General features: G+C 43.2%; 1 protein-coding gene across 7 annotated transcripts in view; it reads left to right on the forward strand.

Annotated features, from left to right (window-relative positions):
* Window positions 1-19,597, forward strand: part of MTRF1L (mitochondrial translation release factor 1 like) — a 26,091-nt gene extending 6,494 nt beyond the window's left edge. For 2 of the 7 annotated variants that reach the window (XM_077349209.1, XM_077349268.1), the window contains exons 5-7: window positions 184-301; window positions 2,173-2,309; window positions 6,172-10,452. In XM_077349209.1, coding sequence (XP_077205324.1) covers window positions 184-301; window positions 2,173-2,309; window positions 6,172-6,387 — 471 coding nt within the window. In that variant the 3' untranslated portion in view covers window positions 6,388-10,452. Of the gene's footprint in view, window positions 1-183; window positions 302-2,172; window positions 2,310-6,171; window positions 13,703-15,326; window positions 16,056-16,512; window positions 16,604-17,751; window positions 17,932-18,550 lie in introns of those variants that run through there. The other 5 variants (XM_077349257.1, XM_077349238.1, XM_077349249.1 and 2 more) reach the window with 5 other exon arrangements.
* The last annotated feature ends 5,421 nt before the right edge of the window (window positions 19,598-25,018 follow it).

Raw genomic sequence — 25,018 nt, forward strand, 5'->3', positions numbered from 1 at the left:
CTGAATTCAGTTCTGCTACTTGTCTTCTCCATTAAGAAAAGGAAGACCAGTTGTTGGTAAAACAGATCTCCCAATGAAAAGATAATAATGAAAAGATAATATGATTTGTTGGAATAAAAACAATTTGTCCATTCGATTAACCATCAGTACCTTGCCGAGAATAAGCAAAATATCTTGTTGCAGATAAATCTGACAATTAATCCCAAGGATTTACGTATTGAAACAAAACGAGCCACTGGGGCTGGTGGTCAGCATGTGAATACCACCGACAGTGCTGTTCGAATAGTCCACATTCCTACAGGTGAGTTAAAATATATTTTCCTTCTGTGGCGAAATCTTCTGTCATGCTCAGATTGGTCCTGGTCTCTTTTCATGATTTATCCCTAAATGCTGAGGTAGTAGTGATATTATTAAGTGGCAGAACCAGTGTCTGGCATCTCAAGTTAAAAAAGATCTCTAATAGTAGTGCTTCGAATATCCAAAATGGAGACCCCAGAGAGCTTCAGCCAGGCAGCATAGAGGAGGGAACGATAGTCTGACTGTATATAAGAAGATCGCATGTTCAGTTAGCAAATGGTAGCGGAAAGTCAGGGGAGCCAGCAAGAAAGCAAGTGGAGCAGGGGCTCAGGCGGCGATGTCCTTCGGCAAAAGACTCTCCCCCCCCCCCCCGGGCCTCAATAAAATTGTCAAGTGTTGACCAGTCCCCGGTGATAAGAAGGTTGGGGACCACTGGTCTATAAGATTCTTCAGATGTTTAGAAAAACCTTGGGGAGGATGTTCTGTGGAACAGAATTTTGTTTTACTTGTCTTAACAAATACACACCAGACTCAACATGGTTGGAACTTCAGTAATATATACTCTGATGATGACTTAAGAGATAAAAATGTCATTGAATAACTTTACATTGAGTTGCATGTCTTGCTGAAGTGAAATGTCCTTTTCCCATTCAATGGCACTTTATCTTTTCATAGTTTTAGAGGGCATGCTGATATGCAGTAGAACACCTAGATTTGAGACCGGTAGCACCTTAGAGACCAACAAGATTTTGGGAGGTATGAACTTTTGAGAGTGAAAGGAAGTATCTGACAAAAGGAGCAGCATGAACTACAGCATTTCAGACTATAGCAATGTATTTTGATATGCTCCCCTATGTTACTTGCATCTGGCAAGTAGAAAAAGGTAGCAGAACAAGCTAGTTCTCCATTTATGTGGAATGTGGGACACAATTAGAACAGGGCGAGAAAACATTCCCTGCACTCTGAAGAGGCCTAGCCCATTCTATCATATCCTGAACATTTCCCCAGTACAGGCTTAAAGCAGGGAACGTTTCTCTGTACCCTTGTCAACATAGCTCGCCCCTCACACACTGGCATCCTTTAAGTTTGTTTGCTGGGGCTCTGGGTGCTGCTTCAGGGGGCCTCGTGGCCTATCTGCCCTCCGGGCCCTTTAAAGGTTGCCTGCTCATTGGGAGGCGACTCATAATTCTCTCCTGATAACATTGGGCGAAGCAGACAAAAGCTTTGAGTCTCAAAAGCTCGTACTCCTAAAGATTGCATTGGTCTCTAATGTAAATTGTAAATTGTTTGCTTTTTATACTCTGTATTTTATACTGTTTTAACTGTATTATCTCTGCCAGTTTGGTGTAGTGGTTAGGAGTGCGGACTTCTAATCTGGCATGCCGGATTCGATTCTCCACTCCCCCACATGCAACCAGCTGGGTGACCTTGGGCTCGCCATGGCACTGATAAAACTGTTCTAACTGAGCAGTGATATCAGGGCTCTCTCAGCCTCACCCACCTCACAGGGTGTCTATTGTGGGGAGAGGAATGGGAAGGCGACTGTAAGCCGCTTTGAGCCTCCTTCGGGTAGGGAAAAGTGGCATATAAGAACCAACTCTTCTTCTTCTTCTTCTTCTTCTTTATGTTGCTCTTAATTGCTGAGTCCCACATTGTGGGGGAGGACAGTATAGAGATTTAAATTTAAATAATAATAAGGTGCTATGGGACTCACATCTAGATGTTTTCCCATGGCATTTGTAAATAATAGTTTATATCGCTTTTACAATTCAATTCAAAAGTATCTAACAACTTCCCAAGTATCTTGTTTGTAGCCATAGACTGTGACAACATGCTACCCAAGGCAATTTTCATCAGCATTTCTTGTCACTGTAGGAGTGGTATCTGAATGTCAACAAGAACGGTCTCAAATCAGAAATAAAGAAAAGGCTATGCAAATGCTTCGGGCCAAATTATACAGTATCAAACTTGAAGAAGAGTCAAGAAAGAGAGAGGCTGCCAGAAAGATTCAGGTAATTTTCACTTTGACAAGGAATAATATCTCGGAGGCTGATAAAGTACAGTGCAGAGACATGATATCATGATGTAGTTTGGATGTGGAAAAATGGTTGAGATGCAAGGCAGAGATATAGAGTGAAAACTCAGGATGTTAACAGGGCATAGTGAATGTTGTAGAGAAGGATGGAGATTCTTGAAAGGAAAGGCAATGATGTAAAATTGGTTAAATTCAAACTAAAATGAAGGAGCAGAAGACCCACATAATTTGTCTGTTCCTGATTTGTTCTATTTCAAACTTATCTGAAGAACAGGTTCCTTTAGTTTGACATAACTAGTTTTGAGTGAGTAGGAAGCTCACAGAAGTTTAGAAAGGCCTGGGCCACTTTTGTCTTTTGAAGACCCCAGCTATAATATAATGTTAAAATTGTGATATTTTAAGAAGAGTTGTTTTTATACCCCACTTTTCACTACCCGAACGAATCTCAAGGCGGCTTACAATTGCCTTCCCTTCCACTCTCACAACAGACACTCTGCGAGGTAGGTGGTGCTGAGAGAGCCCTGAAAGCACTGCTCCTTGAGAACAGAACTATCAGGACTCTGACAAGCCCATAGTTGTCCAGCTGGCTGCATGTGAAGAAGCAGGGAATCAAACCCAACTCATTAAATTAGAAGCTGCTGCTCTTAGCCACTACACCAAACTGGCTTCTTTATTTATATTTATCAACATTTAACCTCTTTGCTAAGACAAGAACTTTATCAGTTAATGAAATTGCATATTTTAACAAATCATAGAATCATAGAATCATAGAGTTGGAAGGGGCCATACAGGCCATCTAGTCCAACCCCCTGCTCAACGCAGGATTAGCCCTAAGCATCCTAAAGCATTCAAGAAAAGTGTGTATCCAACCTTTGCTTGAAGACTTCCAGTGAGGGGGAGCTCACCACCTCCTTAGGCAGCCTATTCCACTGCTGAACTACTCTGACTGTGAAAAACTTTTTCCTGATATCTAGCCTATATCGTTGTACTTGAAGTTTAAACCCATTACTGCGTGTCCTCTCCTCTGCAGCCAGCAGAAACAGCATCCTGCCCTCCTCCAAGTGACAACCTTTCAAATACTTAAAGAGGGCTATCATGTCCCCTCTCAACCTCCTTTTCTCCAGGCTGAACATTCCCAAGTCCCTCAACCTATCTTCATAGGGCTTGGTCCCTTGGCCCCAGATCATCTTCGTCGCTCTCCTCTGTACCCTTTCAATTTTATCTACGTCCTTCTTGAAGTGAGGCCTCCAGAACTGCACACAGTACTCCAGGTGTGGTCTGACCAGTGCCGTATACAATGGGACTATGACACAAGTACCCCAATCCACAAGTACCCCAAGGTCTCGTTCACACACAGTGCTACCTAGAAGCGTATCCCCCATCCAGTAGGCATGCTTTTCATTTTTCTGACCCAGATGCAGAACTTTACACTTATCTTTATTGAATTGCATCTTGTTCTCATTTGCCCATTTTTCCAATGTGTTCAGATCTCGTTGAACTCTGTCTCTATCTTCCGGAGTATTTGCCAGTCCTCCCAATTTGGTGTCATCTGCAAACTTGATGAGTAGTCCCTCCACCCCCTCATCTAGATCATTAATAAATATGTTAAAAAGTACCGGGCCGAGCACCGAGCCCTGAGGTACCCCGCTACTCACCTCTCTCCAGTCTGATGAAACACCATTGACAACAACTCTTTGAGTGCGGTTCTCTAACCCTATCCACCTAACTATCTGAAAATCCAGATTGCAGTCCTTCAACTTATCCATCAGAACATCATGGGGAACCTTGTCAAAAGCTTTACTAAAATCCAAGTAAATGACATCAACCGAATTTCCCCGATCCAGCAAACCTGTTACTTGGTCAAAAAAAGAAACTAGGTTGGTCTGGCAGGACCTGTTGGAGACAAATCCATGCTGACTTCCTTGGATCACCAAATTGTCCTCCAGATGTTTGCAGATCGCTCCCTTTAATATCTGCTCCATTATCTTCCCCACAACAGAGGTCAGACTCACTGGTCTGTAGTTTCCTGGGTCATCCTTCCTCCCTTTTTTGTAGATCGGAATAACGTTTGCTCTTTTCCAGTCCTCCGGGACATCTCCAGTCCTTAAAGAGGTTCCAAAGATGATGGACAAGGGCTGTGCAAGTTCTCTGGAAAGTTCTTTGAGTGCTCTCGGGTGCATTTCATCTGGACCAGGGGATTTGAACTCATCCAGTGCAGCTAAATGCCTCTCGACAACTTCTCTATCCATGTTAACCTGCCACCCAGACACTATCCTTTGGCTACAGCCATCTCTAGATGTGCCTAAACACTTTGACCTGTGGGAAAAAACTGATGTAAAATAGGCACTAAGCCTTTCTGCTTTCTCTGCATCTTTCGTTAGAGTTTGTCCATCTGCACCCAACAGTGGGCCTATTGCCTCCTTGACTTTACGTTTGCTCCTCACATAACTGAAAAATCTTTTCTTGTTACAATGGGCTTCCCTGGCCAATCTTAGCTCACTCTCAGCTTTGGCCTTTCTGATGATTGATCTACAGTGCCTAGTAACCTGTAGGTACTCTTCTTTAGAGCTCTGTCCTTCCTTCCATTTCCTGAACATTTTCCTTTTCTTTCTTAGTTCCTCTTGAAGTTCTCTGTTCATCCAAATAGGCTTCTTAGAGCTCCTGCAGTGTTTTCGTATTTCTGGAATAGTCATTGATTGAGCATGCAATAGTTCTTGTTTGAGTAGCGCCCACCCTTCACATGCTCCTTTCCCTTCCAGCATTCTCGTCCATGGTATGACACTCATCATGTCTCTGAGTTTATTAAAGTTTGCCCTACGAAAATCCAACATCCGCGTCTGGCTACAAGCTTCCTTGGCTCCCCATCTCAAAAGGAATTCTATGAGGACATGGTCACTTCCCCCTAGGGTCCCCACCTCCTTCACCTCATCCACCAACTCTTGCCTGTTGGTCAGTATTAAGTCCAGTATGGCTGAACCTCTTGTATTTGCTTAAATTTTCAGCTCTAACCTGAGCATGTCTGCCACATTTTTATTTGCTTGTGAAATTTACCAGATGACAAAAAATTAACAAGCTTTTTGAGGCCCCATCTTAACTGGTCAAATTGGTTTTGAAAGGCTCGAGTTTATGTGGCAGAGCTTTGATCATTCCACAGCCAATGTTCTAGTTGTGGGGAGGGGTATATTCTTCTCATGTGCAAAGGAGATGGCCTAGCCCAGAAATGTTTGTATACAATTACAGGATGTGAAGTTTCTGCTGGATTTATTGGATCTTTTCTCACTTCTTTCATATATAGAGACCAGTTCCCCCCTCATTCATATATGCGCCTGCACATACGCAAACCTGTTTATCTGTGGTAGGGTGGAGGTTGTGTGCATTCAATGTGTTAATACATGTTACTGGGAAAGCTTTTATAGTGCTTTTTTTCTTCCCAAGCTTTTAAAATTATGTAACAATCCTTTGCTTTCTGCAATTACGTAGCCTAGTGTGATGCTATGCTCCTTCTTTACCAAAAAACAATATATTTATTTAACTAAATTATGTTACCCAAAGGACAAGCTTAATCATTTTTTTTACAAATTTGGGTAACTTGTTTACCAAAGAACAAAATAATTGCTTGAAGTGTATTGATATTTTAGATGATCCTCTGTATTTTTAACAAAGTCTTACTGAACTTCCAGGAAGGATCTTTCTTTGTTGTTGCTTATGATATGAGTCTGTGTTGCATTATTTCTTCACTCCTGAAGGGAACTATATCTGTTTCCATGAAAAATCCTGTTGGCTGAATATTCAATAAACCCTATGATGAATGTGGTATTTGCTTGTCATCTTCTGAACAGACTGGGACCAAAGGAAGATCTGAGAAGATCAGAACCTACAACTTTTCACAGGATCGAGTTACTGACCATAGAATAACCAGATCAGTGTATCACATTGAAAAGTTCCTGTTGGGAGAAGAACTGCTAGATGAAATGATACAGGCTCTAAGAGAATATGCTGACTATGAGACTCTAATGGAAGTAATTTCAGAAAGTGACCCAACCAGGCTGAGCTGATATTCATCACATTCTGTCTCCACAGGTATGGAAAAGCAACTAAACTAGCTGCACAGCTGCTTGCTTGGTTCCACCTAAGTTAGGGGTTCCCCTCTGCCAGAGAAAAGTATTCAGATGATAGACCTAAGAGTAATAATTGCTTCAGGCATACAATTTTTAGTTTGTATTTGGAGTGACTCTAGTTTCCACTCTTGAGCAGTGCTGTGATATTCTGCCGATGTAAGCAGACACCCGAGAAAATAACTACTTTCAGACTCTTTGTCAGTAAAAAAATGTGTTCAGTACATAATATTGTTCAGCCTTATAATATCGATATTTTAAAAATCCAGATAGTGTATCATGTAGTCTCAATGATTTGAATGGTATCCCCAAATTAAATACCATAGAACAGTATAGTGGTTGTAGCAAAAATAATCAGGAATCTAGTGGAACTAGATTAAAATGCTAAACTAACAAGTTGTCAGTGTTTAAGGGCTGCAAGGCTCCTGCTCATCTTTGCTTTGAGTGGTGTTTGGGACTGGATTTGCAAATTGAATTTATTACTTATACTTTAGATCAGTGGTCCCCAACCTACGGGCCGCGGCACCGGGCCGCGGCTCCCTCTCCCCCCCCCCCCCCCGCAGTAAAAAACTTCCCAGGCTGCAAGCTTGCGGCCCGGGAAGCTTCTTACTGCGGGAGGGCGGGGAGAGGGAATCAGGTCTGGGCCGCGCATCGCGCGGGCACGGCCTGATGCGCGGGTGCGGCCCGCGGGCGTGGCCCGATGTGTGGCCCGATGCGCGGGTGTGGTCCGCGCAGGCGTGGCCCGATGCCCTGCCTGTCCCCAGCCTCAGAAAGGTTGGGGACCACTGCTTTAGATTTATACCTTGCCCTTCCCATGGTAAGGTATGCTCAGGGTAGTTTACAGGAATTAAAACCATAGTTTAAATATGAATACAATAAATAACAATAAGACCCATTCCCACCCAACCTAACCAGTATGGTGACCATGTAAAAGAGGTGAAGTGCCTGAAATAATTAATGAGAGTCAAAGAGCATGAAAGAGATAATGCCTGCGAGGGCAAGGTCCCTCCCTCGAATGCCAGTTGGAAGAGGATGATTTTGCAGGCTCTGTGAAATTGCAGAAGAGACTACAGGGTCCGAATTTCCATCAGGAAAGCATTTCCAGAGGGTTGGGGCCAGGACTGAAAATACCCTAGTCTTTTTTTATGAAAATCAGGCCTGTTTCAGGTCAGGGTTAATTAGCAGGATGGACCTCTGGGAATATAACTCTGTCCACAGGGTACATGGGAGGATGTAGTCTCACAGGTATAATGGCCCCAGACCAACTGAAGACTATTATGGTTTCAACCCTACAAACTGCTGTGCTGACACAGTTGTTCATAAATTGGGTTGTCTCTTATTGTGTCTCTTTTCTCTTTAGATGATTGTTTTTGACATCTGAGCCTGATTGCTTATATATTCAGTTGAAGAATTTGTCTGGTCTAAACTCTTGTGCCTGTCTCTCCTTACCCATGCACCAGCCCAGTTTGCAGCTTCCCACTCTTCCATTCTGGGTGGTGATTAAACATAGGCATTGCAGCTTCACAGCCTGCCTCATAGCACTGTGTTTTGAGACTGAAAGCAGGACTCTCATCAGTTTCAGCATGAACTTGTCAATGTTGAAGACAGCCAATGTGTAGCCTTTGTGTTAAACAATATTTTACCTGCATGCTGCTCTCTGCATCTTCTAAATGTCTAAGGGCAGAAAAGGAGAGAGATGGTTCATAGGCAGGTGGCTAGGTGTAGATCTGAAAGAAAATAAATTCTAGTGACAGTCTATCACAGGGTATGTGAAACACATCCCTGCTCTAGTGCTTCTTGGTCCTGAACCCTCCCTGTGTTGCTGCCACACACACACACTCCCTCCTGGCCTCTCCTCTCTTACCTCGGGCTTCCCTGACCTCTCTGGTCCTCCCCCTCACAGATACATACATGCAGACACAGACTCCTCCCCCACTCCCCCCTTGCCTTTCCCATTCCCAGTCGCTTCCCCGATGTCCGTCCTGGTCCCTTCCCCCCTCCCTTTCAGACATACACACTTACACACAGACACAAACTCTTTTCCTCCCCCACTCCTCCCTGGCCCATCCTCCTTACCTCGCACTTCCCCAGTGTCCATCCTGGTCCCTCCCCCTCCCACTGTCTGACGCACATACACATGCACACCCAGACACAATCTTCTCCCCCCCACACTCCCCCCATCCCTTCCCCCTCCTTGCCTCTAGCAGCAGTAGGGCTGACGTGTTGTTTGGTCCTCCGCTGCCTCAGGTGGGTGCCTCAAGGCTGGCAGCTGCAGGGTTTCTTCAGGGCTCCAGTAATGCTGCAGCAGAGCACCCAGTGGGGCTCAGAGCTGGGCCTTGCTGCTCTGCTGCCACAGGCTCTGCCATCTTCCAAGGCCAGTCCTGCTCTCCCAAGGGTGGGACCAGCCTCAGAAGACAGGCAGCAGTTACAGCGGCAGCGTACTGAGCGGGGCTGCTCTGCTGCCGCTGTGACCAGCCATCCTCCAAGTCTGTTTTTTCTCTCCTGAGGGCAGGACTGGCTTCAGAAGATGGGCGGTGGCAGCGGTAATGTACCGAGCAGAGCTCAGTGGTGGGCCTCACTGCTCTGCCACCAGCACCATCCACTGGTGTGTTCCCTGAGGCGGGACAATGAACATCCTGTCCCTTATCATTTCCATTATGGGGAGCACAGCAGTAGATGTGTTCCACATCAATAAAAACTCCTACAAGTAATTAATATGTCACTATATACAAATTGTCCCTGTTTGTAACACAACTGCTTGTTTACATATTACTTGCATCAGTGGCCTTCCCATCTACTCCCTCCTATAAGGCAATCTCTGATCAAACCATTTATCTAGGCAGGGAGTTCCCACTTTTGTTTACAAGTTGTTAATTATCTGGTGAAAAGAATCCCAGTTACAGCTGTTTTAATGCACTTTAAAAACTTGATCTAAACTGGGCAGGACTGAAGTCTGCTTAGGACAGTAAAGAGGGCTATAAATCATCCCTTTACTTTCCCTGTACAGGGTATATAATCTTACAGTAAGTGAAAACAGAACTCATTCCAAGGGGTAAATTCAGCTAAAAGGAGCCAATAAGATCTTTACTATCATATTTTACTTCAGGGATTATTTTAGAATGGCTAGAGAGAATATCTGCAGGGATTAACTCAGTATTTTTCAAATTTAGGGACTGAACCAGTGACTCAGCTAGAAAGCCCTTGTCAGGTGTGGATCTTATGAAATTTCATAGCAATTCCATGATATTTCATTCTATTATTGTGCAGTCTAAAGAGCCTCCAGCACCTTAAGTACTGTATGTATCTTGCATAGCCTTCATTCTGCTTTGTGTTTGGAAGTTTTCAAGCAACAACAAATTAAGACACATAGTTATTTAGACCCCTTGTTAAGCAGCAAGCTGATGAGTAGGGCAACAGGCAGCATGAAAATTGTTTAGGGTTCTTATAGAGTTTGAAAACTGTACCTAGGTATTAGGGAGAAAGTTGAATTCTTCAGATCAGTGAAGTCATAGAGATATTAAGAGATTCTCTACTACGCATATTCATATGAGAATCAGTTCATTATTATTAAGAGCAGAAATACTGTGTCTGTTTATTTGTAAAATGTATAAGTAACCTTTCCAAAGACATGCTGTTTCTCAAAATGGTATTTTGGTGTAGTGTTAAAATGTTGAACTATATCTGGAAAGAGAATGGTTCAAATCTAGTCATCATGAACTCAATGGTGGACTGTGGCCTAGTCATTTTCTGTAAGCTTTGATAAAACAGAATTTAAGATTATGACATACCAGTTGCAATGTTTACCCTTTTCATTTCTTTTTCATCACTGGGATACAAATTGGTTGGCAAGAAATGGTCAAAGAATTTCTTTGTAAGCCTATGTTCATCTTCTTAAGAGCCACTCAAATGACCTTGCTTGGATTGACTGTTTTTAGTTAGGGATGTTTTAATTCATAATATTTGGGAACCATGGCCTGCAATACAAATACAAAATGTTGGAAAATATCTGCTGTTCTTTTCTTTGCCTTCCTTACAGTACTAACCTGAACGTTTTTTGTAAAAAATCTAATCCATGGACATTACCTTCAGTAGACCCTTCTATTTCCAATCTGAAGAACTAAATCTGTGATTTGACATAAATCACATGAAAGAAAGAGAAGATGTTGTTTTCCCAGATCTTTTCTGTTGTAGCAGTGTGCTTTCTTTCCTTTAACATTGGTAGCTCTGAGTGATAATTTTCTTTATCACCTAAACCCTTCAGAAAAGTTTCCTTGAAAGCAACCCAAGCTTCTTTATCTCTCCCTGCTGTATCACCAGAACCAAATAACTGGAGAATAAGTGTGTGGAAGGAAAGACAATAGCCTCTGCCTGGCAGTTTCAAAGCAATGTCATTGCAATGGGATTTGTGTCTTTCAGAAAGGCATAAGTGTACAACATCTCCTTAAACTCAACAGTTGGACTAGAAAACTATGTGGCAATTGCTACTAAAACTTCCGGTGTTGCATATTGGGCTGTGTCTGAAGAGATTTAGGTTGAGTTCACCATTCAGTGAGGTTGGACTGGACATCCTGGCACAGGGAGGTTGTGAGAATAAAATGGATTAGGGGTGAACAATATGTTTCCTATATGTACTACATAATTTTATTATCACGTTTATCTATATAACTCATTTTAAAACTTGAGATCATAATAGACTTAATATTGCCTAACTTATTCAAAAAGAATGGTTATTGTGTAATCTGAGAATAGTTACCCTTGTATGAGCTATAGATCATTTTACTTGAATATTCCAAAAACAGGATCTGCTGATGAAACTGCCTTCCAGCTCCATTATTGAATGATGAATTTTATGAACTATAGTATGCAGATGACTGCTCAAATTTCATATAGTTACATAAATAATGTTTACCAACTCTTTAATGAAAACATACTTTACAGGTAATAAGAACATTTAATATGGTAAAACAATTTTATGTTACTATATGTTGTGTATATGTAATTCAGTTTTGTCCTGGTTATGAATTATACTAGTAACACCTTCAGACTAACAGAATATGAGGCAGGGTATGAGCTTTTGTTCCTGCTTACTACTTCAGATACACCTAGCTGTATCTGAAGAAGTGAGCAGTGACTCTCAAAAGCTTATATCTACCCCATATTTTATTAGTCTTTAAGATGCTACTGGACTCTTGCTCTTTTTCTACTACTACAGACAGATTATCATGAATAGCTGATTGAACCTATCTATAGTTAAACAAGGTATCTGATTACAGGAGAGACTAATATCTCTAAAAGAATGCCTTGCAAATTTAGTAAAATACTTAACCAGTCATGGTAGACATATTTGAAATGCACATTTCTACATTTCTAATACTCTAATCCTAAACAAGGGGGGCAAGATGATAATGGGCAAATGCATAAATATATTTGAGTTATCACATTAAGGGGTTAATGGTAACAGATGTGTTGTCATACATGAATGGCAGCCCAATGTAAATATCAAAATGGCTTATCAGTAATGTTATGGGCACTATGCAGTATTATGGCAATATATCCTAGGCTGAGCTTTGCTATAAAGCTGATGTATAGGGGGAAGGGAATTATTTTTCCCTGCCACAAAATATTCAAATGCTGGAAAATATTTGTGCAACAATTAATGCTCAGTTCAGCATATTCAACGGGGTTCTTTGCAGTGGAAGAGTGCCTGTACACTGTAAATCAATGCTCATTAAAAAGCTTAAGCCAAAGGGTCAGCTCACTCTAAAAATTAAACTGAATCTACTTCATCACATATTTGTTCTTAATATAGATTCAAAACTGGGACATATTTCAGAAAATAGCAGAGTGAGCAGGGATGAGAGATGTGTACCAAATCCATTATCTCATTTGCCTGAACCTTCCTTAGCTACAAAGACTAACAAAATACCTAGTAATATTAATAGCTACTGACTCCAAATATGTATGTTTAGGGTTGCAGTTTAAAATAGGTACGCTGTCATTCTGTTATATGGTATATTTTAAAGAGACTGTGGGAGTGAGTTAGGCAGGCTGGCTTCCTTCAAATGATGTAGCTGAGTGTGCCCTCCCCTTATCCTGGCAATAACCCTGACAGTGAGGTTTTGCTGAATGTGAGAAGCTCAAAGTTGCCTGGTGAACCTTGTGTTAGAGATTTGAATGTTAGGTCCCTAACTTGATATGCAAGCCAATATATTATACCTGGGCAGTACTAGGCTCCTGGCCTTAATTTGTGCTGGTCAGCCCCACTATTTATTTTCATTGCTGAGGTTTAAGCCATACAATGTAGGAAGCTGCCTCCCAGTAGGAGCAGGCTGTATTTTCCTTGCTAGTGAACAGCTGCATGAAGTCCCCCACGGAGGGCAGAGAGTGACAGATGCCATCAGCACATGCATTAGGGAGTACTTCCTCGTAGGATAATTATTCTCTCCCCCCCCCCCCGGACACACACACACACACACACACACACACAAATGCCCTTAACGAGGGAGTCGGTTCCTTTTTCAAAGTCGTTAACGAGCGACCCTAGCGCCATTCCTGTGCGTGTGCCCTAAATACTCATGGTCCGGGGCCTGCTGTCAGAATTCTCACTTAAGATTCGATTTAAGAATCGGAGTTTATTCAGCAGTCCCTTGAGGCAGCCGCGTCATATAAAGCCCGTAGAAAGATATGATGTGTACAAAGGTGGACTCGGTGTTCTCCGCAAAAAGCAGGGAGGGTAGTGGGCTGCCAGAAGAAGCGCCCTTCTCGCGCGGCTCTTGCCCCGTGCATAGCCCTTGCCCAATAGAATGTCCTCGCTAGAGAGAGCGCGAGCGACTGGGCGGGCGCCGGAGCCTCTCCCGCGCTGCGAGCTTGCTTCCCCCAGCCTCTCATGGCTAGTAAAGGCGCGCGCGCGCGCTGAACACATTGCCTTCCCCCACCCACCGACCGCCGCGGCCGCCGCCCTCGCGCTTGCAGGCTTTAAGCCTCGGCTGGAGGAAGCGAGGAGGGGGGAGCCCTCTCAACGGTAGCTCCACCCTCTCGAGCGGGTATTGGTCGCCGCCTCTCTCTCCTTGTTTATTGGCGAGTCAGACACTGCAGCTCTTTCCCTATTGGCTGCTCTGGTTTTGGATACCAGATTCAAAGTTTTTAAAAGTACCCGGCAAAGAAATTCCGCCTAGAGTTTAAGACAGAGGCAGGGGAACGGAGGGTAAGTGGCCAGGAAGGTTTAGGCAGAGGCAGGGGGACGGAGACCAAGCAGGTAAGCCATCCTAGACGCGCGCCCTTCAGCTACGGGTAAATCAAGCAGAGGGAGGGATTCGCGACAGGGACGCAGAGCGGGGCAGGGAGAGAATGGCGCCTAGGTGAGGGATGTTCCTGCACGGAGGAGCAGGCGGCCTCCGGTCCCCTGGCGGCGGCGGCGGGATGGGGGTGGGGGGGAGGAGGTCGGGGGGGGGGGAGAGCAGTCAAGCCGGAGGATGCCTTAGAGAGTAAGAGCTGCGAACTGATGTTGAAGGGCCGAATCCCGCCGGCGGGAGAAGGGCCCGATCAGTCCTGCGTGCACAGTAGGTGGTTGGGAAACATGCTGCTGTGTGCCCTGCGTTTCCCCTTTCCCAGCAGACAGAATCGTGTGGATTGCTTAAGTACCCACCACCACCCTTTCTTGTGCTCCTTCCTTACCCTTGCCCCCGCAATGTTGGTTTGCAGAGCACGTGAGAAACGGCGAGACTCGTGTTAATCCTCTCCCCCCACCACGCCCTTTTAAAAAACCCTTTCTAGTCTCCCCGCGGTGGGGAGGCGCCCTTATTCCGCGAGGTTCTGCTCTCCCGCCCTCCCCCCCCCCCCCCGAGGCCACCATTTCTGAAGCGCGCGGGTCAGACCATGCATGCCTCGGCCACTCCTTGAGGCTGCAGCGCGCCAGACAGGGCACACACCGGTCCCTCTTCCCGCCCCTTGCAGTGCGCTCGAGAAATGGACCTCCGGGTTCGGCTGTGGGGGGGTCTGCTTCGCCCAATGTTATCAGGAGAGAATTATGAGTCGCCTCCCAATGAGCAGGCAACCTTTAAAGGGCCCGGAGGGCAGATAGGCCACGAGGCCCCCTGAAGCAGCACCCAGAGCCCCAGCAAACAAACTTAAAGGATGCCAGTGTGTGAGGGGCGAGCTGTTGACAAGGGTACAGAGAAACGTTCCCTGCTTTAAGCCTGTACTGGGGAAATGTTCAGGATATGATAGAATGGGCTAGGCCTCTTCAGAGTGCAGGGAATGTTTTCTCGCCCTGTTCTAATTGTGTCCCACATTCCACATAAATGGAGAACTAGCTTGTTCTGCTACCTTTTTCTACTTGCCAGATGCAAGTAACATAGGGGAGCATATCAAAATACATTGCTATAGTCTGAAATGCTGTAGTTCATGCTGCAATCATAGGCCCGTCACCCCATTTTCTGCTTGTGAACTCTTTAGGCTCACTGTGTTCAATAAGCGTTTCTCCATAATAAATGTGTTTAGAGTTCTAAGATTGGGTTCCCTGGAGTGTTTATGCATGTGGAACATCGCTTTCTCATCTCACCCTACACTTATAGCCTCAAATGCCTGCTGAAATGCTGCTTTTTGGGGGGGGGGACAGAAGTCCTTTGCCTAGGAACAGTATTTTAGGGTGTAAAAGGGGGAGTCCATAAAGTTGGGCCCCTAGATGGAAATCCTTGTGTTGCAGTGGAACAAAGTCTTCATTTATGCAGTCCTCAGTGTGATAGTTACCTGAATGTCAGTATCATGTGGACCGTTTTGTCCATTGCTCTAGCTATAGGTAAACTAAAGATCTATTCAACATTTCATTAGAAATCATTACTCTGGCATAAAGGATGGTTAATATCTTGTTTTTGTTCTAGGATACAAGCTGGAAAATAGATTAAAAGCAGTCCTTAGCCAACTGTGAAAATGAAGCGTGATTTTAATTGTAACCATGTTCATTGTGGACACCCATCATTAAAATCAAGTGGAACAGATACAAGATCAGAAGAATCTACTGTTTCTGATTATGATGAAGAATTTTGCAAAGACTGTGCCAAAGAGTATCAGAAGTTCATGCACAATGATCTTTGCCATGGGAACATCAGAAATACCAGCATCAAAAGTGAAGGAAAGCCCATACATAACAAAGAAAACCAACAAATGTCATGGGGACCTGCTAGGAGGGCAAGTGCATTGGAAAGTGGCAGATTTCACGAGGATAGTGGCTATTCCTCTCTGTTGAATAGTCCACATGAACCTATTGAACATGATGACAGTGTGCCATTGGCAGGAAACCTCAAGACACCAGATCACAGTCTCAGTCAGAATAAAAGTCAGCTGCACTGTTCAAAAAGGAATTTGCTTCCAGTTCTGCATTTTGAAGAACTTGTTTGCTCAACTCTGAAAAGAACCAATAAAAGAAATCCAAAGTCATGGGGTATTTTGTTGGATAAAATAGTTTCCAGGGGAAGCCTGAGCTTTATGAATCTGATTGGCAGAAAAATGGGAGTGGACCGATTGGACATCCTTAGTGAACTGTTCCATAGAGAATTCAGACACATATTAGCAAACATCCTGAGACACCTCAGTGACATAGACTTGATAAAGTGAGTGTGTTTATTTAGTTTTCAGAAATATAGAAGGTGAAATCACACCGTTCATAAGGACTTGTTCAAAGTCCCAGAGATCCTCTTGCATGGGATGAGTTCTAAGCAAATTCAGAAGTTAAACAATGACCTGTTCAGCCTGCTATTAAATTTTTTTTATTTAAGTTGAAAGCATTTCAGGGTAGGTTAGGAACATGACCTCTTTCGTGTGCTATGCCAAACACGAAATGGGCATTTCTGAAATCAGCTTAAAAAATAAAGTCACCTCAAAGGCAAAGTCAGTAGATTTTAAAAGTCTCAAAAAGAGGTTGGGGCGAGGATCCTATACATTTCAACACAAATATGATCTATGGTCTATATAGTACCTTTTAAAGTTTGAATGACAACATTGTACTTTGTTAAATAGTGAACTTTCTTAAGGTTTTGGGAATATAACAAACTTTTGTTTTCACAACAGTGTGGCTAAAGTGAGTACAACATGGAAGAAAATTCTACATGATGACAAGCGAGCTTTTCAGGCATATAACAAAGCATTAAAATTAATATCTGTAAGTTTCTATAATTTTTTCCCGTTGTGTCATCATACAGTGTATTCCTATTGGAGTCTAAAATCCAGTTTGTACTTTTGAGGCACCTATAAATTATGTAGACACAGCAAGAGGCCATATAGAGCTGTGATATTTGACCCATGGGTCAGGACTCTCTGGTGGACTACAGAACCCCACTTTATGGGTATAAGGATACTATATAGCTACTGTTTTGGGGAAACCTGCTTCATGTTTGCATAAGAAGAAAATAGAGGCCCCACATGCCCACCTTTTTGCATGCCAAGTGACATGAACAGCAAAATAGGGTCACTCAGTGCTAGATAGTTAATTTTTGAGAGCCAGCATAGTGTAGTGGTTAAAGCGTTGGACCCAGGTTCATATCCCTACATAGAAGCTTGCTGCGTGACATTGACCAGTCATACATTCTCGGCCTAACCTACCTTACAGCATTGTGAGGATGACATGGAGGGGAGGAGAGTGATGTAAGCAACTTTGGGTCCCAATAGGGGAGAAGAGTGGAAGTAAACAAATGTTTGTCAGGTTCAGGGCCCTCTCCCAACTTTCACTTGCTTTCTCTTTCCACTCTGCCTGACCTAACCACCTGCCACTGTGCAGAACCTCCATTTTCTAAGAAAGTGGCTAGTTCATGAATGGCAGGGGATCCTCTGTGCCAGAATCAAAGAGTAGAATTAGACTCGTAGAAATCGTGGCCTGACCACAAAGGTGGTTAGATGGGGAGGGGGGTTGTGTCTGTCAGGATTGGCTTGTTCTTCAAACCAGTGGGCCTCCTGGTTCTCTGCTTGTACTTTCTGTCACTGACTCCCTTCTGGCATGTAAGTATTGACTAAATTGTCAAAAAAAACAGTAAGCATTGACATGCATATTTCATAGGTTTTATTTATACCGCCCAGAGCTGCAAAGAATGGGCGGTATAAAAATCCAGATAAATAAAGGTTAAGTATTTTTACTACCACCTGTGTGTGAAGTATATCAACATCTCATGCAATTTTAGTTTGTAACCTGTGTTTTTTGTATTTGCCAATCAGGACATCTCTTGTCTTTCCATTAAAGAAAAGTTGTATTTTAATATAGAAGCAAATATCTGCATTATTAAAAGACTATTTTATAAATACATTTTCTCTCAACAGAATAACTGTACAAAATCCTCAAAAACAGCTGACACAAGGGAATATGTTCCTCACCGAGAAGTGCTATCCCTTGTTCAGAAAGCATCAACTGTGCAAACTACCTCTTCAAAAAAAGCATCCGCAGTCAAGGCTGACCGCAGTAGTTGGAGTTCTCACAGCTGGTTCACGCAGTTTTCTGAGGTAACTTTCATTTTAAATTCTCATTGGCTGCCAGTCATGTTCACAAATTGCTCAAGTATTACTCGTAACCTTATCATGTTACTGCAAATATTTTTCAAATGTATTCACTAACATTGAAGCACTCACTAGCTGGTGCTTTTGCTTTAGATAGACCCATTAGGGGGAATAACGCACATTCGGGGTGGAATGGCAGCGACTAAAATCACCGATAGCGCACAGTGTTGGCTGCAACCGGCCGCAGCTTCGGTGCATGCCGCCGAAAAAGCCGCGTTCGCGAAACGTGGAAGAAAGCGCAGCTTCCGGGTGACTGGGGCACAACCAGAAGCAGTGCCAGGATCGTCGCATGCATAATTGGTTACTCTGGGTTTTGCCGCTGTCGCGCCCCGTCCCATGCATAACCGATGTGCTTCGCGTCTTCCCCCTCCACGTTTTCCATGTGACCCGAAATTGCCGTTTCGGCGGCTGTGCATAATGGGCTATACTGGAACACAAAGTTGGGACAATCAAGGACTCTGTAGCAGATGGGTTTGGAAACATGGATATGTCTATGTTCCATTAGTGTTGTCATTGATTCAGAGGAGGGGTGGTAATCTTTAAACATTCTTGTTTTCCTCAACAGATTGCCAAGACCCTGAAAAATACTGAAAGTCTGAAAATTTGCCACCGCTGTAGGTCTCCTGCAAAATATGACTCTCATCTACAAAGGGCAGTATGTATCCGTGAAAGCTGTGGTTTTGACTTTTGCACTAAGTGCTTGTGCAGCTACCACAATGCCCAGGACTGCACAAGTGAGAAGCCTGTGAAACCAGCCTCCAAACTTGGACCCCTTCCTGGTTCCAAAAAAAGCAAGCAGAATTTGAGAAGATTATGATGCATGTAGTATACCCTGTAGATCATCTGCAGACCCCTCAAAAAAGTGAACATGAAAGTACTAGCTCTTTATAGCATGTTTTAAAGAAAATATAAATGTATCTTGGAGTTCTTTCCAATAGTTGCTTTGAAAAAAAATGTTTTTAAGGAACTTCGTTTAATTGTTGAACTGCTTTTTTAAAAAAGAAAGGATATTCAGAAGGAATTTTAAACAAGATACACCATATGCTTAAAAAAATTAGCAGGCTAATAAGCCATTTTGACAAGTACTACAGCCATGGAATTTTATTAGTGAATGAGGGGAGTCAGGGAAGAATAAAATTGTTTTAAAGAATTAACTTCATTTTAATTATGTACTCTTTGACTTTAGGCCTCCTGAAAAAAACTTACTTTTTATATTGGAAACTACAAAGATAAGAGTTAAGTATGAAAATCATTTTTTTCATTTGCAAGTTACACAATTATTTATATTTGCAGTCTGAAATACTTACCAAGAGTTTAATCTGGACATTTTCTAAACTTTTTTTCACATGACTACTGAGCTATGAAATTTGAATTGTATAGATTCTTATATCTATAAAATTGAAATTTGTGCTTAAAATAAGCCCCCACTGCAGTGTGTGTGTATACACACACATGTGTATGTAGCCTGGATATATTGTCTCTTGAGTAAATATTCCAGTTGTCTCTCTTCCATTACTTCAAGTTCTTTGTTAAAGTATATTCTGTATATAGTTGTAAATACGTAAATATTTGTCTGTTTGCTGAAAAATAAATTTAACTTTATAAACTCAAATGCTTTGCTTATGCTTTAGTCGGTCTGTCAGGTTTTAATGTATATTATATGAGCAATGATAGTTCTACCGTGCTGCCTCCAGATCTGGGACGTTACCTTTGATTAGTGTAATGCATGCTTCAGGTGCCACATAGCCTGGGAGAGGCCTTTTTGGTCTTTCTGCTGTGGTTCTGTTTTAAAAATACCAGAATTGTATGGAACTAGCAATTGCACACTTATACAGGTCAAACATACAGTAAGTATCTACAATGAATTCCTAACCTGCCAGCTGACTTCAACATCTGAAGAGATACTTGAGCAAAGAAGAATAGCTGGGTTTTATATCCTGTTTTTTACTACCTGAAGTAGTCTCAAAGCGTCTTACAATAGTCTACCCTTCCTCTCTCCACAACAGACACCCTGTGAGGTTGGTGGTGCTTGGAGAGCTCTGAGAGAACTGTGTCACCCAGCTGGCTGCATGTGGAGGACTGGGAAATGAAACCCAGCTCTCAGATTAGAGGCTGTAACTCAACCACTACATCTAGCTGACTACTGACTATCTCAGTGGGCCTACCACCTTATTACAATGAACATGGGATTCTTGCAGCATACTTCTGTTCTTTGAGTTTAGGCCTCAGCTATCTGATTTTCTGTGTCAGTGTAATTTCCTGGCGGCAGCAAGTACTGTCCAGTCACAGACAGCTTATGGCAACGATGTAAGGTTTTCAAGGCAAGAGATTTAGAGATCGGGGAAATTCGGTTGATGTCTTTTACTTGGATTTTAGTAAAGCTTTTGACAAGGTTCCCCATGATGTTCTGATGAATAAATTGAAGGACTGCAATCTGGATTTTCAGATCGTTAGGTGGATAGGGTTAGAGAAGGTTAGAGAACCGCACTCAAAGAGTTGTTGTCAAGGGTGTTTCATCAGACTGGAGAGAGGTGAGTAGCGGGGTACCTCAGGGCTCGGTGCTCGGCCCAGTACTTTTTAACATATTAATGATCTAGATGAGGGGGTGGAGGGACTACTCATCAAGTTTGCAGATGACACCAAATTGGGAGGACTGGCAAATACTCCGGAAGATAGAGACAGAGTTCAACGAGATCTGAACACAATGGAAAAATGGGCAAATGAGAACAAGATGCAATTTAATAAAGATAAGTGTAAAGTTCTGCATCTGGGTCAGAAAAATGAAAAGCATGCCTACTGGATGGGGGATACGCTTCTAGGTAGCACTGTGTGTGAACGAGACCTTGGGGTACTTGTGGATTGTAAACTAAACATGAGCAGGCAGTATGATGCAGCGGTAAAAAAGGCAAATGCCATTTTGGGCTGTATCAACAGGGGCATCACATCAAAATCACAAGATGTCATAGTCCCATTGTATACGGCACTGGTCAGACCACACTGTGTGCAGTTCTGGAGGCCTCACTTCAAGAAGGACGTAGATAAAATTGAAAGGGTACAGGGGAGAGCGACGAAGATGATCTGGGGCCAAGGGACCAAGCCCTATGAAGATAGGTTGAGGGACTTGGGAATGTTCAGCCTGGAGAAAAGGAGGTTGAGAGGGGACATGATAGCCCTCTTTAAGTATTTGAAAGGTTGTCACTTGGAGGAGGGCAGGATGCTGTTTCTGTTGGCTGCAGAGGAGTGGACACGCAGTAATGGGTTTAAACTTCAAGTACAACGATATAGGCTAGATATCAGAAAAAAGTTTTTCACAGTCAGAGTAGTTCAGCAGTGGAATAGGCTGCCTAAGGAGGTGGTGAGCTCCCCCTCACTGGAAGTCTTCAAACAAAGGTTGGATACACACTTTTCTTGGATGCTTTAGGATGCTTAGGGCTAATCCTGCGTTGAGCAGGGGGTTGGACTAGATGGCCTGACTTAACATAATTTATTTCTGAGACAATATGCCATTAATCATACTTTTGCCCTTTCTTAAAGAGATGAGCTGTGATTGAAATTGCACACTCATTAGAGCAATTAGATCATGAAAGAGCTTCATTTGGTTTAGGAAGTCACATGGCCTGATACATAACTCTACTTTTTACATATAAAAGCTGCCTAAAGTGCCAAGAATATGTAAAATAATAAGCTGTCACTCTTGATAGTCCACTAAAAACTTCAGGTTATTTCAGGTTGTGTGTTCAACTGCTGGGATCTTCCCCTCAAAGGCCCCAACAAACTTTTTATTTAAGTGATGAAAGCATGAAAGCTTAATTCTAGACATGCAAAGTCTGCCAGTGAGCTCCCCTTCACTGGCAGTCTTCAAGCAAAGGTTGGATACACACTTTTCTTGGATGCTTTAGGATGCTTAGGGCTAATCCTGCGTTGAGCTGGGGGTTGGACTAGATGGCCTGTATGGCCCCTTCCAACTCTATGATTCTATGATTGTTTGTCATTGCTTCTTGCTGCGTAGCTGCTCAGGACTTCCTTGGGCTGACCTCCAAGTAGTGACTATGATCAACCCTGCTTATCTTCCAAGTTCTGATTATATCAAGCTAGGCTGGGCTACTATCATTGAGTTAATACTATGGACAATTTCTGTATTTCACTTAGCCTTTAACAAACTTTGGGTAATAATCTAAAAATCTATGTGCTTTTTCTCAGCTATTGGGTGGAGTGAAAATTTTGTCATTATAAATGTATACATGGTGATTCTTCAACCGTTAAGGATGATGACCCTCAAATGGTGTTGCCCTGATTGCAATAAAATTAGATTGCTATAAAAATGCCTGCTTACTTGAGTTCCTTTGCTGAGTTCTTGAAGTGCTTTCAGTTAAGCCTGTGTCTCCAGTTTGACTTCAGAATTGCTTCATAGCTAATGCATGCTCTGAAGAAAAACCACCACATGATGGAGCTGCTGAAGCATTACAGAAAGTGTTTAAGCAGAATAGATGTTCCACAAAGGGAGTAATTAAATAGTTCAGATTTCTGGGGTGACAGCAGATGCAGTGCGTGCTATGGGCCCTATGATTCCAGGGGCCCAGCAGTGCAGTATGATTAGGGAACCTCACTGATTCTTAGGACATCTTCATACTTATGCAGATTGCAGCGCTCAAGAATTAAAAAAGGACAATGCACATGCCCTACTAGTAAAATCCTTGAACATGCGCATGGACCACAAGCTTCATAAGCATGAAGCCCCTGCCCCCCCATTGATATTGGGACATTGCACTTGTGCCAGTTGTAAGCTACTAAGACCCACAAATTCTTAAACTGTCTGGTGTTAGGGCACCTGAGAACCCTTAAACCAGAGCTGGGTGACAGGTGTACATGAATGCAATATTGCTGATCACCCAGCCATACCTACAAAGTCCTAAAAACTCAATCATGCTTCCATGTCCCTTAGTGCAATATTTTTCTTTGACTGAAGATTTTTGTTCTCACTGCTTTACCGAAAGCATCAGAGAATAGTATCAAGTAGGTCAGGGAGTGGGATGAGAGTGAGGGTTTTTTTTTTTTTGGGGGGGGGGTAGTCTGATGTAGCTATTTCTGTTGTATTAAATGATTTCATTCTGTATTTCCTTTTTTTATATCTGGATTAGGGGCCAAGCCTCTTGCATTCAGGAATACAACAGGCACTAGATTGGGGGGTGGGATAGAAGAACTCTGTGGATGGCCTCTGCTTCCCCACAGGACCTGCAAAGGCTGCAGGCTGGAGCCCCCCAGGAAGGGAACTCACCACCAGAGGCAGCTCTCACACAGCAGGGATCTGCAGACTCTGAGCCTCAGAGGGAAGTGGAAAGAGGAAAGGGTGGTCAGGGGTGGGGGATGGAAGGCAATTGGCTGGCTGCTGGACAGACAGGCAAGCTGGTTGGAGGAGGAGGCATTCAGGGGTGGGACAGCCTCCGTGAGTGGCACGCTCCTCCAAGATCTTATCAGAAATATGTGGAACAGATAAGTAGGGTTGTTTCTCTTCCAAATACAGAAGAAGCCTCACATTTGCTTATTTGTTGCTTTCACCGGTTTATGGGGGGGGGGGAATGGCGATCCCATCTCCCGAAGCTCGGGGGCAGGAGCTAGGGAGTGACATTCTTTCTACCGCTATTTGGAGTATGCACATGTCTTTCGCTGATGTGTTGCAGATTGTGCTCAGAAGTCAAGCGCTACTTTAGGGGGGAATCCACTTTAATTCTGGATGTTGCTGGAGTTTGGTGGGAGTTTTGCGGTTTGACGTAATGCGGAATGCTAAAATAATAGCGTTTACAAACTGTAAGGCTTCAGCTACAGTTAAGTTGTGCAGAATGGACTTATGACTTGCTTACTAGCCAGATGATATCTGCTGAGCTAATTCCAAAAAGCATGCTGAAGTGAAAGCAAAATCATCAAGTTGTATTCAGGGTAGCACCAACTGACCTGTGCTTTACCTATACTGAGGTTTGGTAGATGGCTGTTCAGATCAGGGGTGCCCAACCATTTTGAACCTGCAATCAACTTTGGAATTCTGATACAGAATTGTTGCGCCAACCACAAAACCGCAAAGATGAAGCCAGTTACAAGATGCCAGGAGGTGGAGTCATGCATAATGCTAATAGTAACTTCAGCATTTCAGGATACCGTGTAAAATGTCAACATTGTTTAAAAATATTTTCTTGCATTCACATAAAAGTTTCTTTAGCTTTTATTACCAAAGAGATCTACATCTCCAATAGCCAGACAGAAGTCCTGCTGGCGAAAAGCCCTTCCTGGTTCTATTTTCCACAAACACTTGGTGGGTACCAGGAAAAGTGTTGCCAGGCACGTTGGTTCCCATGGGCACTACCTTGAGGACTTTGGGGTGCTGATTAGATTATTATGACTGTTAGGCAGATTTGCAGCTGGTTGACAGATTGCGCTAAGAGTGTACCAGGGATCAACAGATAAATCTAAAGTTCTATATGTTGGAAAAATCAGATGCAAATTATAGGATGGGGGAGACTTGCCTTGACAGTAATACTTCAAAACGAATCTAGAGCTCTTAGTAGACCATACACTCAACAGGAGCCCACAGTGTGTTGCAGTAGCTGAAAAGGCAAATACGATTTTTGGGCTGCATCAACAGAAGTATAGTGTCCAGTTTATATGCGGAGTTGGTATCATTTTACTCTTATCTGATTAAACCTTATTGGAACTATTGTGTTCAGTTAGGGGCACTGCAGTTTAACAAGTATACTGACAAGCTGGCATATGCCCAGAGGAGGCAGGGCTGCATTATAACTCTCTGGAGCCCTATTTTGCTTTTATGAGCCCTGCTCCCTTCCTCCATAAACAAATATTTAAAACTATATTTTATGACTATGTTGGTATAAAGACAAATATTATTTAGATTGAATTATATTAATACCAATGCAGTAAAAGTATATAAAGGCAGCCAGATAATTCTGGTGGAGGGCAGGAATTCCCTACCACCAGGTACAGCTAGACCCACCACCCTGCCCCCGATCAGCTGTCCAGGGTGGGG

Source organism: Paroedura picta, chromosome 1 (assembly GCF_049243985.1).
Source record: "Paroedura picta isolate Pp20150507F chromosome 1, Ppicta_v3.0, whole genome shotgun sequence".
Taxonomy (NCBI): Eukaryota; Metazoa; Chordata; class Lepidosauria; order Squamata; family Gekkonidae; genus Paroedura; species Paroedura picta.